A 15,535-nucleotide genomic window follows, 5' to 3' on the forward strand; every position below is an offset into this window, starting at 1 on the left:
GATCCAAGTATGAACTTTGTACGCTGATATTTGTACTTTTAGTGTATTTGGTTTTAATACCCTTTTCAATTCCTGCTTGTAGGAAGTCCAGAATTTTTGCTATGTTGGGATGAAGAATATTTGGTTTTTCATCTACACACCAGGATAGGAACTTTTTCCAAACCTGGTTATAGATCGCATTGGTCACTTCTTTCCTACTTTTTTTTATAGCGTGTTGATTACAGATTCAGATAGTCCTCTTGATTTTAGGATGGAGGCTTTAGAGGCCAGGATGTTAGTTGGAGCCTTTGAGGGTCTGTATATAGGATTGCTCCTTGATGGAGATCCTGAGTTATTGGCAGTAGCCATGATTCTGTTAGTTTTAGACTGTTTAAGAGTCCGAACCATGCCCTCTTTGGCCAAAGGGGGGCAATTAATATCACCTTTGTGTTCCCAAATCTGATTTTTTGTAAGGTCTTTGGTATTAGTGGAATTGGAGGAAAAGCATAGGCGAGTTTGCAAGCTCCAATTGTGGGCTAATGCGTCCACTCTTAGACTCTTTTCTCTTGGGTTTAGAGAAAAGAATAGAGTAGTCTTTGAGGTTTTCTGGCTTGTTATTAAGTCCACTTCCGGTAGTCCCCACCTGTGTTACCTGAAGATAAACCTCCTGTTTTAGGCAACATTCGGTTGGATCTAAATCCCCTTAAAGGATCCTTGTGTTGCTCTCCAACCTCTTTAGCTTTCATCTGTAGTTATGGATTTTACTGGATATGGGTGCCAGTGTATTCCCTTTTTTAGATTATTGGTGTGCAGCCACCGCAGGAGAGAGGTTTTTACGGATTTCGTCAGGAAGATCTTTTTCTCTAGGGAGAGGGGGGGGATCTGTTCAACTGTGATATTAGGTTCTGTAGTTCCCTGGTGGGAGTCTGAGACCAGGCCACTGCCTGGATACAAGACGTAATGGACCCTAGGACTGACATTGCCGTCCTTATGGATACCTGACTCTGTTGGATCGGACAATTTATTTTCTGTTTTAAAAAAATCATCTTTTCCTGTTGGAGAAAGGACATTTGCTAGTGGGAATCCAGGAGAATCCCCATGAAGCTCCTGACTTTTTTACATTTACAATCCAACCTAGACATTGTAGGGTTTTTTGTGTCTGAATGATCGGATTTTTCAGACAATAAGCATCTGGAGCTACTAAGAGAAGGTAGTCTAAATACGGAATATTGTGAATACCTTGAAGTTTGAGGAAAGTCACTATCTCCACCATCACATTTGAGAATATTCTTGGTGCTGATAATATTCCAAATGCGAAGGAATTGAATTGATAATGCACTACTTTTTGATCTTCTAATATGGCAAATCTTAGGAATTTGCGATATATCTGATGGATGGGAATGTGATAGTATAGGGGTCAGCAACCACCGGCACCCGTGCCACAGCTGGCACGCGGAGCCCTATTCTCTGGCGCACTCTTCCCGTGTACAGCGCCGTTGTATGCTGCAGAGAAACACAGGGGGGAGCAGGGCTTCCTTAGGATGGCACACTTAGTACTTCATCTTGGATTATTATTTTTTTCATTTATCGGCACACCATACAAAAAAGGTTGCCGACCCCTGTCATAGTATGTATACTGGAGGTCTATTGTAGCCATCATGAAATCTTGTCCTATCAGTTGTTTTTTTTACTAGAAATATCCAGGAGTAGTGAACTAATTCTCTTTCCATCAGTGGAACTGGGACATAACTTCTTGTATTAACAATTTCTGAAAACCTTCTCTTCATGCCAATTGTTGTGCTGGATTTTGAAGGGATGTAATAACCATATTTTAGGGGGATAGGAGGTGAAATCTATTTTGAATCCTTCTATGAAGGAAAGGATCCAGGTTTTTTGTGATTACCTTCCATTGCTCTAGGTGTTTTGAGATTCTTCCCCCCACAATTTTGGCATCATTGTTTGTCTTGATATGGTTCATTTTGGTTGAAATATATATTTCTGCCTTTGCCAAATTTTGGATAACGCCATCTACCTGTCTTGCCTTTCCCTTTATAGTTTTGGGACTGGCCACAAAAGGGACAATAGGGTGGTTTCTTCCATGGAATTTTAGGTCCTGGTAGAGTCTTTTTCTTAATTGTCGCCTGTTCCAAGTCTAGGTCTGGCCCAAACACACATTCCCCTTGGAATATTACATAGCTTGGAATATTACATAGCTTGGTTTTAGTGGATTACTAGTCCACATTTTTAGCCAGAGGGCCCTTCTGGTAGTATTAAATAGTACCCCTGCTCTTGAAGCATTCTTGATGGATTCTGCTGAGGAATCAGCTAAAAACCCTGTTGCTTTGGCTAATAAGGGAATGAAGGCAATTTTATTTTCTCTGGGAATCCCTTCTCTTAGTTGAACTTCCAGTTGGTCTAACTATCTATGGATGGATCTTGCCACAGGTAGCCCCTATGTTTACTTGAAGCAGGGCCGATTAATTTTCCCATGATTTTTTTTAATAGGCTATCAGCCTTCCTATCTAGTGGGTCTTTTAATTGAAAAGAAGAATCATCAAAACTTAGTATTGTTTTCTTACCCACTTTGGCAACCTGGATATCAGTTTTTGGGACTTCCATCCAAGCGGAAATCTCTCTCTTCTCCCTTCTGTCCAAGATAGTTGTTTTTTGGGAAAATTTCCATTCATATTCAATAAGACCCTGAAGATTTTCATGGATAGGGAAACATAGCTTCTTTTTTGCCTGCAATCCAGCAAACATCTCATCCTGGATCGTATGGGGTTCTTGTATCTCTTCTACCCCCATAGTGCTTCTTACTGAACTAAAGTTGCATATTTTCACTACTTTGGGAAGCAGAAGGTCCTGGTAGTTCCCCTTTCTCAAGGATATCCTCTTATATGGAGGGAAGGTAGCTACCCCCTTCAGACCCTGAATTCTCCTCTACCACAATTTTCCTTTTCTTAGGTGTGGAAGGGGGTTGAGAGGGGAAATATGCCTGAGACAAAGTGGCCAGAAAAGATGAATCTCTTGCTTGACAATCCCCTTAATCTCTTCAATAAATGACGTTTGTTCATCCCCGATAATCTTTTCTGTGCAGCAATGGCATAGGGGTTTTTTGTTAATAGAAGATAATTTCTTGTGACATATAGCACATTTACGAGATGGGGGTTCTCTGTTAGGCTTCCTAGAGGTCTCACACGGAAACAATAAGGAGGGGAAGGGTTAAGTAACTAATCCCCATACAACAATTCCCATAACCAGAACTACTTACCGGGTTGGGAAACACGCTAGGCCCCACCACGCTGGGTTTGGAGGCAGACATCTCAGACATGATACAGTCAAGATAGGAGTGGTACAAACAGTCCTACATGAGAGAATGAGGCCTCATGTCCAGGTGACCTTTAACCCTGATCACCGAGACCTGCGTGAAGATATCTACCAATCGGTAGCGCGCTCCTCCTCTGCTTGCCCCCTGGAAGCTCTGCATTGCAGCCCATTCCATTCAGACGCCGGTACAAGGTGCCATGACACTTCCGACGTCCGCAACCAGAAGTACATCACTCGTTCCGCTGGAAGTGATGTAAGCGTGCGTTTTACGCCGGGACGCACGCTGCATTACAGCAGCAGTAGGATTTCCTGGGAAGCACACGGCTGGGGAGCTCACGGAGGCCTGGACCCGGCAAATTACACCAGGGCTACACCCGGAGGCGCAGGAGACGTGAACGAAGTCCCAAATTCAGGAATGATGGGAGCAGTGCTTAAGTGGAGGTAGGCACGACCACTCACTGCCTGCTGATTTATTTTTATAGCGAGCTAACCGAGTGACACCAATCCAGCCAGCAGCAACCTCTTGCATGCCCAATAGGGACAGGAAAAAACACTGAGGAGGGAGGTGGGGAGGGGCTACTTAACCTCTTGTGTGTTTCCTGTCTCTATTAGAGGCGGAGCCCTATACTCTTGTGGTGCGGTCATGGAAGGTAAGTGACAAATTGTGTGTTTGATCCTGGCCTTATCTGTATATTCTGCACATTGTTTGGGATGTCTGGTCATTATTGTTCCATCGGGGGGGGGGGGGGGGGGGATTATTATATGTCGCACTGACTTAATAATAGGTGATTACCTCTCACATTAGGGTATTCTTCTTCGCCATCCTTCCTTTCAGCATTCTTGTTGATATATATAATATGTATATATATATATATATATATATATATATATATATATATATATATATATATATATAAATATAAATAAAACAGAAGAATCAGGCAGCACTCCGTAGAATTACAGTGGACAAAAGTGGGGTACTTTATTACCCTATTGCAACTTTTCAGATCCCAATGTTGAAGCCTTTCTCAAGCAGAAGAATGCTTGATAAAGGCTCCAACATTGGGATCTGAAACGTTGCACTAGGCTAATAAGTACCCCACTTTTGTTCACTGAAATTCTACGTAGTGCTGCCTGATTCTTTTATTCTATATAGACGGGACATTGGTCGGTTCCTCAGGGCTTGCACCCACAGATTGCCAGTGCTGCTCGACTTTTGGATTTGCTATATATATATATTTTTTCATATAATTTTTACACCCATATGCATAAGCATGTTTTTTTTATAGCCGAATTAATAAAATTATACTTTTATCTGTCATCTTCGGTCCTGCATATATTTTCTTTTTTTGGGGTTTTGCATCTTCTTATGCATTTAGGAGCGATTTACCTTTAATGGTATTAATTGGTTTTAGGGGTGAACCATATGGTTTTAATTAGCTTTACTTGTAATAGCCGCACGGCCAAAACCCGCTTTAAACAAAACGTATGCGCTTTTTAAAATGCGCTTTTCAAAGAAATTATGATGCACATAAAAACCACAAAAAACTGCAATAAAAATGCTGAAAACGCCCTGCGGAAACCCAGCAGAAGGCTGAATGAAAAAAATCATCAGAATTAAACAATCTTATTTTAGCGATGCCTGGACTAATTATTCTAGTAATGTCAACTCACTAGAATATCTCATTAACCCCCAATGGGAGGGGCAAGAGCTCTGATTACTGCAGAAAGAAACAATAAGAAGATGTAGTAAACAGGTTGACACAATTAGATGCTATTATCATATCATCTATTGTCATTATTAGCTTGTGATACGAAAATGTAAAGAAAAACTAAAGAAAAAAAAGAAAAAACATTATACGAGTAAACTGTGGTTTCACTTTCCCCTCCATACCTCCCCCCATCTATTATATGTGATCAGGGGGATGCAATATGTCATGGTAGTGTCTATTATTCCACTTGTCTGCTTGCTTTATGGCGTTTTCTGGGTCTCAGATATTATTGGTACGATCCCAAAAAAAAAAAGAGACACTGTAGTGGTAATCATTGTGTGTAAATGGGAAGAACGATCAATTCCGTCTATCGCATGATCGCAGTGTGCACGCTGTATTCAGACTCTTTTATGAGGAATTATATTTTTTGAGGGGATTATAGAAAAAGAATTGGCAGCTCATACAAGAGTCCCTAATGAATTAGTGACCCAAGTCCCAGTCACCTGTATGTCCGTGACCAACCAGTGTCTCCAGTATTTGCGACTTGGATTGTCTCTGCTGGGAGCATCCGGATCGACCATCATCAGAGTATAGTCCTTATCCTAGAAGGAGAGAAGACATCGGTAAAACCGCAGTGTAATATGGAATATAAAGAGTTTCTCATTTGTTTTTTTAAATAAGTTTTATTTAAAATGTTGCAGACAGGATAAAAAAGGGCATACAGTAACAATGTATGCGCAAATAAAATAAATCACGTTAAATCACATTGGATACAGAAAAAAAAAAAGGGAAAGGCAACATTCAAAACTTTTGTAATACTTTTCGTTTTTTAACAACTCTTAAACAACAATAGAACCTGTTGTCTATGCCGTTAGAAGGCCACAAATGTATGAGAAGATTAGGCAAGAGGTAGAACAGGAAATAAAGAAGGTCAGCGATGCGTGTCATTAAAACAGAAGTTAAGGTTCCTCCACATCAAAAGTCCCTGAAGTATCCAACCAGGGGCCCCATATTTTAAATAATTTATCCGGACATCCCCTATGCTGGTATATCAAACGTTCATAAGTTACTACTGTATTTACAAGATCCTTCCACTGTGCGAGAGAGGGCGTTATCAGCCATCCAGCGGAGGGCTATGGCCTTCCTAGCCAAAAACAAGATTTCTTTAAAAAAAAAAAAATTGCATGAATTGCGGCCACATCTCGTCATCTAATATACCAAGTAAAGCAATCTTAGTGAAAATGGGTACAGGGGACGGCAAAAGGAAGGAATGGAAGTCAAATATTTGCGTCCAAAAGACAGAAATATACGGACAGTCCCACATAAGATGGCAGAAATCTGCATCCAGACGATGGCATCTGTGACATTCCGTTGTGGGTATTCTACCCATTTTATGCAGTCTAATAGGGGTCAAATAAGATTGGTGTACAATATAAAGCTGTATTAGTTTATTATTAATTGCTGGGGAAACCGACATAGGAGAACTAAAGACTGCAAATTTATCGTCTGGGGTAAGATCTGAAATCTGCATCAACCATCTATCAAAAACAGGTAATGGCATAGACGTTAGCTTGGAAGAGAGTAAATGAGTATATAGTGCTAATATGAGGCCCTTAGGTCCCTGTGACTTCAAAATACCAACAAGAGGATAATATAATACTAATGTTAGGCGGAAACGGAGAGTGGATGGCATGACGAAGCTGGAAGTATCTATACCACTGTATGTGAGGGAAGTCGTAAGTCTCTCGTAACTGCATAAGTGTAAAAAAGGAGGCCTCAGCAAAAACATCCCCAACCCTCCCCACACCCAAGTTCCGCCAGAATTGCGAGTCTGGTATACTAAGTAGGGATGGCAGGGTAGGATTATTCCATAGAGGAAGGTCCGCGAGAATATAATTATAATGCAACATGGTTTTAGCAGTGCGCCATACTGTCAAAGCTACTTTATGTAAGGGGAGTAATGTTGTAGACCTCGTAAACCGAGGGTACTCTAAGTAGCTAACAAGGGTGTGTCCAGCCACCAGAGAGGCCAAGTATCTAGTTGAGTCTAACAGAGGCTCATTCAAAAACCAGTCTCTAATGCCTCTCAATTGGCCCGCTAAGTAATAAATGTGCAAGTCAGATAAGGCCATTCCCCTATCTGTTTTGGGGCGCTGTAGGATAGCAAGTATTAAGTTTAGAACGAGAGGAGCCCAAGATGAATTTAATAAATAGAGAGTTCAAAGAGCGGAAATAGGATTGAGGGACAGAAACCGGCATATGTTGTAAGATATATAAGCATTTAGGTTGGATGACCATCATAATCAAATGAATCCGACCAGTGATTGACAATGGTAACCTAGACCATAACTTGAACTTCAAATGAATGTGAAGCAATAACGGATCTATAGTTTTGGACGTCACACCACTGTGGTCCAAAACGGGGTTCTCATTTGTAGTAAAGGAAACAAAACAAACACTCTGGGTCAAACCAATACACTGGGCCTTAATTATCAAAACATTCTAGTAGAAAAATTGCCCTTGTTGCCCATAGCAACCAGAGCTCAGGAAAAAAACAAAAGCTGCTCCGTGATTGGTTGCAATAAATTAGGCCTACTATGTTATGCCAGAAGGGTGCAGTGTAAGGCCTGAAAGGCGGTGCATCACACACAGGGAATCTCTCTTCTGTCCTTTAAATACATGCATCATGAGTGATCCCTTCACCAAGTACAACATGGTGTACTAGTTTTACCCGGAGTGCTCCCTCAAAGCGTCACTCATAGTAAAATCGGGGGAAGGTACATTGGCTAAGGCAACTAACCATATGACACCCGAAGAGCATCAGGCAGGGGTCCTATTATAATTAATATGACCCAACATGAGATTCTTGAGACGTCCATGGTTGCCTCGGCAATTGTACCCCCCAGCGTGCTCCTGGTGTCTCTCCGAGAATAGAATGATAGTGACATTAACTATAAAGAACATTCTACATGCTCAGTCTGTAATACATGCTGTGTAGTAATCTGTTACACAGAAAGTGCCATATTGTTAATATACGGTACATCTATGCATGAACTAGGCGTACGTAGACTTTGTATGGATATCGGTCCCTAAACACACTGGGGGAGATCTAAGAAAAATGCACTAATTGCGCCAAAAAGTCAGTGGCATTCACCAAATTTATTATGTGTGTTAGAAACTTTGCAACGAAGGGGAAATTTATTAACCTTTCTACACCAGTTTTCTGTAGTACAAAAGGCCCAGAAGTCACGACTTTTTGCCATTAAACACCAACCATGCCACTTTTGTGAAAGTGGGATAGGCTTCCCAAAGGGGTGGGGTCACAGCAGCCTGAGAAATTTATTATCAATGAAGCCAGAGAACTGGCATAAATTATAGTGTAAATCTATGAGATTTCATTTTGTGGGGCATAGCAAGATAAAGGCCCGTCGTAGAGGCCCTATCGAACAATTAACTAAAAAAAATAAAAATAAATGAATGTTCACCTCCCCTCCGAGTCCCCTCTGACCCAGTGCATGTTGAATATGGCACACGGGACTCAGGCTACACGTGGTGCTGGCCATGTCCTTTATTACCAACGCAATGGTAATTTGTATAGGAAATCTGTGAATAGAATGGCTGAGGGCCTTTAAAAACCATGAATACAAGCTGATAATCTATACAATACATGCAGAGCCAACTAACAAACAAGAGCTGACACTCTACTGACAGATAAATTGATCCTTAAACTTGGTGTAAAGGAGCTGATGTGCCATAATGTTTGAGAATAGATATTAAAGACCCCCATCTGTTTCCATCCCCCACCACCAGTCAGGAAGTGTGCAAGGAGTCGGGGAACACACTGCTTTCTTACAGGGAATAAACCGGAAGAGACAAAAACTGGCCGCAATAAAAAAATTAAATAAATGAACGTTGAGTAGAGCGCGTCTGCCGTTCAATGAGACGCAGAGTCTTATGTATATACGGCGGATACGTAACAATGATCACTCTATGGTGGAGAGCGGACAGATGTGGTCACATTTACATCAGTAAAGATAGCCATAGATACAGGAACGTCCCAACCACTCATTATTGGTCAGATCAACCCATATTATCAGCACATCTGTGGTCACATCAGAACTCATCCTTAAAGGGGTTGTCAAGTTCAGAAAACCCATTTTCATACACCTTGTTAGGAATTCTGAGTTAATAGAGGGGGTCCTCTGTTCAGGATCCTCATGTCTTGGCCATGCACAGGAGGACTTAGACAACCTATTGATATAAATGGTCACCGTGTAATGCCTACCTTTCCCTGTGGTGGCGGTGCAGATGAATTGAAGCTTGCCAGTTTTCTCCACATATTAGTTTGTTGCTGGGGTCACTCTGATCAGTTTATCGTCAATCTAACAAGTAGGGATTGGCATTCTCGTGATTGGTAGAGGTTATAGTGGTCGGACCCCCACCCATAAAACATTGATGATATATCCTAGCATTATGACATCAACGTTTTCAAGTAACTAATGTGACAATCACTTTAGATATGTCAGGGATAAGTCGCTATATTCAGCCCAGACCTTTTCCCCCTATAATCACAGTAGTCATGTCGCATTTTCTCGACCACCATGAGGAGGACATTGAATAGAGTGGCAGTCAAGGATACGCGCTGCCACTCAATTCAAATTCTATGAGAATGAGAGAAACAGCGCTCAGCTCCATTCAGCTCCCCGCTAACTTGTGGCCGCTGGTCGAGAATCACTTGTGAGCCTGCTGGAAGGTTCTGTGGTTTCGTCTACATGGAAGAGTTAGGGTATGTTCACACGCAGTGACCAAAAACATCTGAAAATACGGACCTGTTTTCAGGCGAAAACTGCTCCTGATTTTTAAGATGTTTTTGTAGCAACTCACGTTTTTCGCAGCGTATTTTACGGCCGTTATTGGAGCTGTTTTTCAATGGAAAACTGCTCCAAAAACGTCCCAAGAAGTGACAAGCACTTCTTTTTCACAGGCGTCTTTTTACGCGCCGTATTTTGACAGCGACGCGTAAAATTAAGGCTCGTGGGAACAGAACACCGTAAAAACCCATTGAAAGCAGTGGGCAGATGTTTATAGGCGTATTAGGGGAGTTTTTTCAGGCATAATTCGAGGCGTAATACTCACGAATTACGTCTGAAAACACTGCGTGTGAACATACCCTTCTTGTCGGGCTTGATTTAAGTGGTTGGAGTTTGCTGGCTGTGTTTTCCCGCGGGTAGGCATCTTGACATCACATTGGATTTACTGGTCCATTTGCGGAAGATGGATAGTAGTGCTTCAGTGGCAAACAAGTTTTTGGTTGGGGTAGCTTTTATGTTAAAATTATGGGAAGTCCGGGATGTTACCAAAGAATTTGTAGTCCGACAAGCGCTAAAGGGATGGAAAAGGGAGCGTGCCTCGCGCGACATGCAGCGGCCCGTGTCCTTTGCTTACAAGAATTGTGGGCATTTTGTTGGAGGTGTGTGTTGCGGATTATGAGCGGTGTTTGTTTAGGACGGCGTTTATCCTGCCCTTTTTCTGTGCTTTCAGGATTAGCGAGTTGGTTGCCCCAAACGTTAGGAAGGCGGGCGGGCCTGTTAGCAGATGACGTGGTCTTATTAAAAGATGCGGTACGCATCTGCGTTCGTAAATCCAAAACGGATCAGGCTGGTAAAGGCGAATGGTTATCGCTCGGTCGCTGGGGGGGTGGGGTTATATGCCCGGTAGCCGCTATCCAGTTCAAGTCCCGGAGGCCCGTAGGAACGCAATTTTTAATACACACCAACGGCCTCTCTCTCACTCGTTTTCAAGTCTTGCCTGGAGAAGCTGGGTTTGCCGGCAAAGGATTTTGGGACACACTCTTTTCTAATATGTGCAGCTACAGAAGCCAACTCACTGGGAGAGGGAGAGGGGGAGAGAGAGAGAGAGGGGGAGATCAGGCGTTTAGGTCTTTGGAAGTCGGACTGTTATAAATCTTATGTGAGGCCTGACTTACTTTGTTAGTGGTTTTATTTTTCATTTTCCTAGTTTTTATGTTTTGGTAGGTGTTTTCAGGCCCCAAGTATGGATTGTTGGGCATTCTTATGTCCATTGGGTCTCCGAGCGCACTTCTCTGCACCCCATTGGTGCTGCTATGGGCCTTAAGAATTTCCACGTGCATTGGAGAGGCATTAGGGGATTACGATGGGTAAAATTGTTGCTCAAAATAGTCTCCATCAGCCGTCAACCCGATGTCCAACTGGGCGTGTATTGTGTTTTTAACTGGGCGTGTTTACGTGTATGACGCTGACCAATCAGTGACCAGTCACCATCATACACTCATCTCCATTGATTTACACAGCAGCGATGTGCAGCCACATACACAGAGATTAACGTTAATCAAGTGTCCTGATAATGAATACACATGAAATCCAGCCTGGACGTCATGTGTATTCAGAATCCTGACACTTCTGACTCTTTTCTGTGAGATTTCCAGCAAGGGAAACGAAATCTCGTTTACCTCCGTAATCTCGCGAAATTACGAGTGGCTTGCTGGAAATCTCACAGAAAAGAGTCAGAAGTGTCAGGATTCTGAGTACACATGACGTCCAGGCTGGATTTCATGTGTATTCATTATCAGGACACTTGATTAACGTTAATCTCTGTGTATGTGGCTGCACATCGCTGCTGTGTAAATGAATGTAGAGGAGTGTATGATGCTGACTGGTCAGTGATTGGTCAGCGTCATACACGTAAATATGCCCAGTTAAAAACACAATACACGCCCAGTTGACACCATACGACCATTACAGATGTTGTGACGTTTCCAGTCCACAAAAACTGATGGCCTATCCTCAGGATAGGCCATCAATATCTGATCGGTCAGGGTCCGACACCCAGCACCCCCGTCGATCGGCTGTTTTGAAGGGGCCACAGTGCTCATACAAGCGCTGCTTCCCCTCCATTTCCTTTACTGCTAACACTGCGAATCGCGGACACATTTGTAGCGGTGGGTCAGTTTTACAGCCTTCTCCCATTCAAGTGTATACTGTAATACTGTGAACCGCCGCTACAAGTGTGTCCGCGATTCACAGCGTGAGCAGTAAAGGAAATGAAGGGGAAGCGACGATCGTATGAGCATCGTGGCACCTTCAAAACAGCTGATCAGCGGGGATGCGGGGAGACAGACTGGAAAACCCCTTTGACACCCCAAAAATTATATTATGAAATGTAACGACCGATCAATGATTTGAAAATCTGCCATGTAAAATGTCTGCAGCATGCAGATGAGTTTTGTAAAATCTCATCCACATGCCTTGCACTGTAATCCGCTGCAGACTTTGCCTGCACAAAGCCGCAGGTAAAATTTGCAGTGAATCCGCCACATCTAACGTCACCCTAAGGCCCAGTTCACACAGAGTTTTTTGGCGTGGATTTGGACGTGGAAACCACGTCGGAATCAGTGCCAATATACGGCCGAAATTGTTGTTTTTTCCGGGCTGCTGTGAGGTAGAAAAAGCATTTTACGCCCACGGTCCTCAATGGCCTCGGGCGAACAACACAGCAAAAAACTGCAGGCAGGTCAAAATGAAATTCCTGAAGGAATTTTGAGGCAGATTTTTTTCTGCCTGCAAAATACTCCGTGTGAGTTACATGGTGACTTTGGCCACGACACAGGTCAGCCGGCCAAAGATCGCTATGTCCCATAGCCTACACCGCAAGTAATTAAAGTCAATGTGCTTGCGTTGCGACCTGCAACACGACAGTTTGGATTTCATGCAACTGTCAAGTCGTGGCAACTTGCGCGTTGCGACACAACCACCTTGACTTTTATTACATGCAATGTGGGCTATGGGACATAGCAATCTTTGGCCGGTCGACCTGTGTCGTGAGTGGTCAAAGTCGCCGTGTAGCAGATAGACAAAATTTATTTATAGAGAAAAATGTTATTGAAAAAAAAATAAAAAAGTGTTTGTGGGGTTTTTTTTTTTTTTACATTACATTATTCTTCTCCCTTTCTGGCAGTCTGCCAGAGAGGGAGAAGATGCAACTGGTGATCGCTGTGACAGGCTGTCACAGCGATCACCTGACCAGAGACCTCTCTGAAGCTCGGTGACACAGCTCCTTACCGTCGGCACGGATGTGATCGCTGTGATAGGCTGTCACAGCATTCAGATTGCTGAGCTCCTTGCCGTTAGTGCGCAAGCACTGCTGGGAGGAGCAATGTGATCGCTGTAACATGACGTAAGCGGTCTCCAGTTAAAGTTACATGATACAGCTGTCTAAAGACAGCTGTATCACGGACCTAAATACCGCCGGTGAGCAGCAAACCTGCTAACTCTGCAGGACATTCTGGAACGGCCCTGCAGAGTTAATTGCGGACCGCCCGGACGTTTATAGTCTATGGGCCGTCCGGAAGTGGTTAAAATAGGCTGGTCACTAAGGTGTTAAAGAAGAAAAAAGGTGGGAACTCTCCATGTAGTCTTGATGGCGCTGAACAGGGAGAGCGCCAGGGACTGCAGGGAAGAGGAGTAGGTGGTTACATAAGTTAAAAAAAATTACCAGGAGCGTGATTGGGCCAAGGTTCTAAAGGGGTGGCCATAAGGGATATAGAGTGGAGTTCAAGGGCATAGCCCTCTTTTTACCTTCTGCCGCAGCGTGAAGGAACACCCTCCCGCCCTCCCCTTGGTTTATGTGGTGATGTGGTTTATGGATCTGTTACCTGGGGCGGTTGTTTCTGTTTTCTTTTGTTGCAGATGTCACAGCTGGCGGAGCTATGGTCTTGAAGGCGGGATAGGACACCCTACATTCCCGCTGCTGGGCATCAGCTGGGGCGTATCAGGAAAAAGGAGGAAGAAATAATGCTAATTAAACCGTCAGGCCAATCGTTTAATTGACGGTCATGTATGATTTGATAAAGCTGTGGCCATTCCCCAAATTTATCATAAAGAAGTGTCTTAGTCTTTATTTATTTATTTAGTTTATCTAACGGAGCGTATGGGAGTTTAAAGAAGAAAAAAAAGGTGGGAACTTTCCATGCAGTCATTCCCCCCCTATGAAGTGCAAATCTTTCCATTATACTTTCTCTGTGTAGGTTAAACTCTTGGTTTTGGCTTACAAATAATAATGCAAAATACTGACCAAAATAGTGCCGTGTGAATGAGGGCCTAGGGAATGTTCCTGTTCCTATGGAGGACTGCATCACAGTACTGCACATAAAATCTGATCGTGTTTTGGGATGCTTTTTGAAACGGACTATGTATTTTTCTATTTTTTTTTTAAAACATAGGACACAGGAGCAAAACTGCAGCATTGTGTGCTTGTGGTTTTTCGGATTTGTAATTGTACATGGGTTTAAAGTGGTAAATCACCAGAGGACAAAAAAGAAGATGGTACGTGTTAGCATATCCTCAATGGAGGGTTCAGGTGTCATATCTGCAGGCTGATGTTATATCTACGGACAGGTGTACTGTTCCTGATCCTGAAACATGTCTCAGATGCATCTGCTGGATACAGAGTTGAGATCGGTGAGTTTTATTAGTGTAGTCGAAGGACTATGATGGGCACGAGGAGTAAAGGTGGTCTTACATGGCTCAATGCTGGCTGTGTAAACCACTGCCGATCGACGAGACAGCTCGTTGATCGGCGCTCGTTTGCTCCTGTCACAAAGAGCTATGTATGAAGACAATCGCTCTATGATCACTTGTCCCCATACATTTCTATCATTTCGGCAGCACGTCTCCCTGTTTACACAGAGAGATGTGCTGACGACAGCAATATTTTCGGCATTTAAAACGCTAGAATCAGCCGATGAACAAGCGTTTGCTCGTTCATCCCCTGATCATTGCCCTCTTTACACTGGGCAAATATTGGGTTACGAGCATTCTGTGGACGCTCGTTTGCGCGATAATTGGCCAGTGTAAACAGGCCCTAAATGACCAGTTACAAATTTTCTAAGCATAGAAACCATCTAGACCATAACTTTTTGATGGAAAACAAATCATCACTTGTACTAGATGATAGCAGAGAAATGGTTAACCAGCCATGTTGGTATTCAGGGAGCACTTAATGCCAGCTTGTCCCTGTGATAAGTATATAATAGTAGCAGAGACGGCACAGTTAGGCAGGAGAGTAGACGTTCCTTCGAGCTGGGGGGAGGGGGGTAACGGTCTTTACTTCCCTTTCCTTGTTCTCCTCTAATTGCATTATTTAAAGCTGTGTTTCTGTGACAACTGCTCAACCTGACACATGCAGAGCGTGCTGCTCACAGGCAGCGCATGGCAACACTGCAAAGGATTCTGGGAGACACTAGAGCATGCTTTCCTTTGTCTAACCCGCTAACACGCTTGCTAGAGTAGAAGCGTTAACCACTTCTTTGCTGGTTCTTAGTAGGTGAGGAATTAAGGTGCAATTCTTTAGGTTGCACGATCTACACTATGAGAAGGAGCAGATCATTCAGTATTTTAACTTGCAGTGTTGTATCCTCCAGGTTAAAACTACTATAGAACTATTTTGTAGCCAAAAAAAAATGGTTGTGGCCCTGCTTC

At 43.1% G+C, this 15,535-nt stretch overlaps 1 protein-coding gene across 5 annotated transcripts in view; it reads right to left on the minus strand.

The window, feature by feature from the left end:
* PEBP4 (phosphatidylethanolamine binding protein 4) overlaps positions 1–15,535 on the minus strand; it is a 120,882-nt gene that overhangs the window by 31,167 nt on the left and 74,180 nt on the right. For all 5 annotated transcript variants that reach the window (XM_075858880.1, XM_075858879.1, XM_075858882.1 and 2 more), the window contains exon 4: positions 5,522–5,620. In XM_075858880.1, coding sequence (XP_075714995.1) covers positions 5,522–5,620 — 99 coding nt within the window. The remainder of the gene's footprint in view (positions 1–5,521; positions 5,621–15,535) is intronic.

This window comes from Rhinoderma darwinii, chromosome 3, assembly GCF_050947455.1.
Source record: "Rhinoderma darwinii isolate aRhiDar2 chromosome 3, aRhiDar2.hap1, whole genome shotgun sequence".
In the NCBI taxonomy this organism is placed as follows: Eukaryota; Metazoa; Chordata; class Amphibia; order Anura; family Rhinodermatidae; genus Rhinoderma; species Rhinoderma darwinii.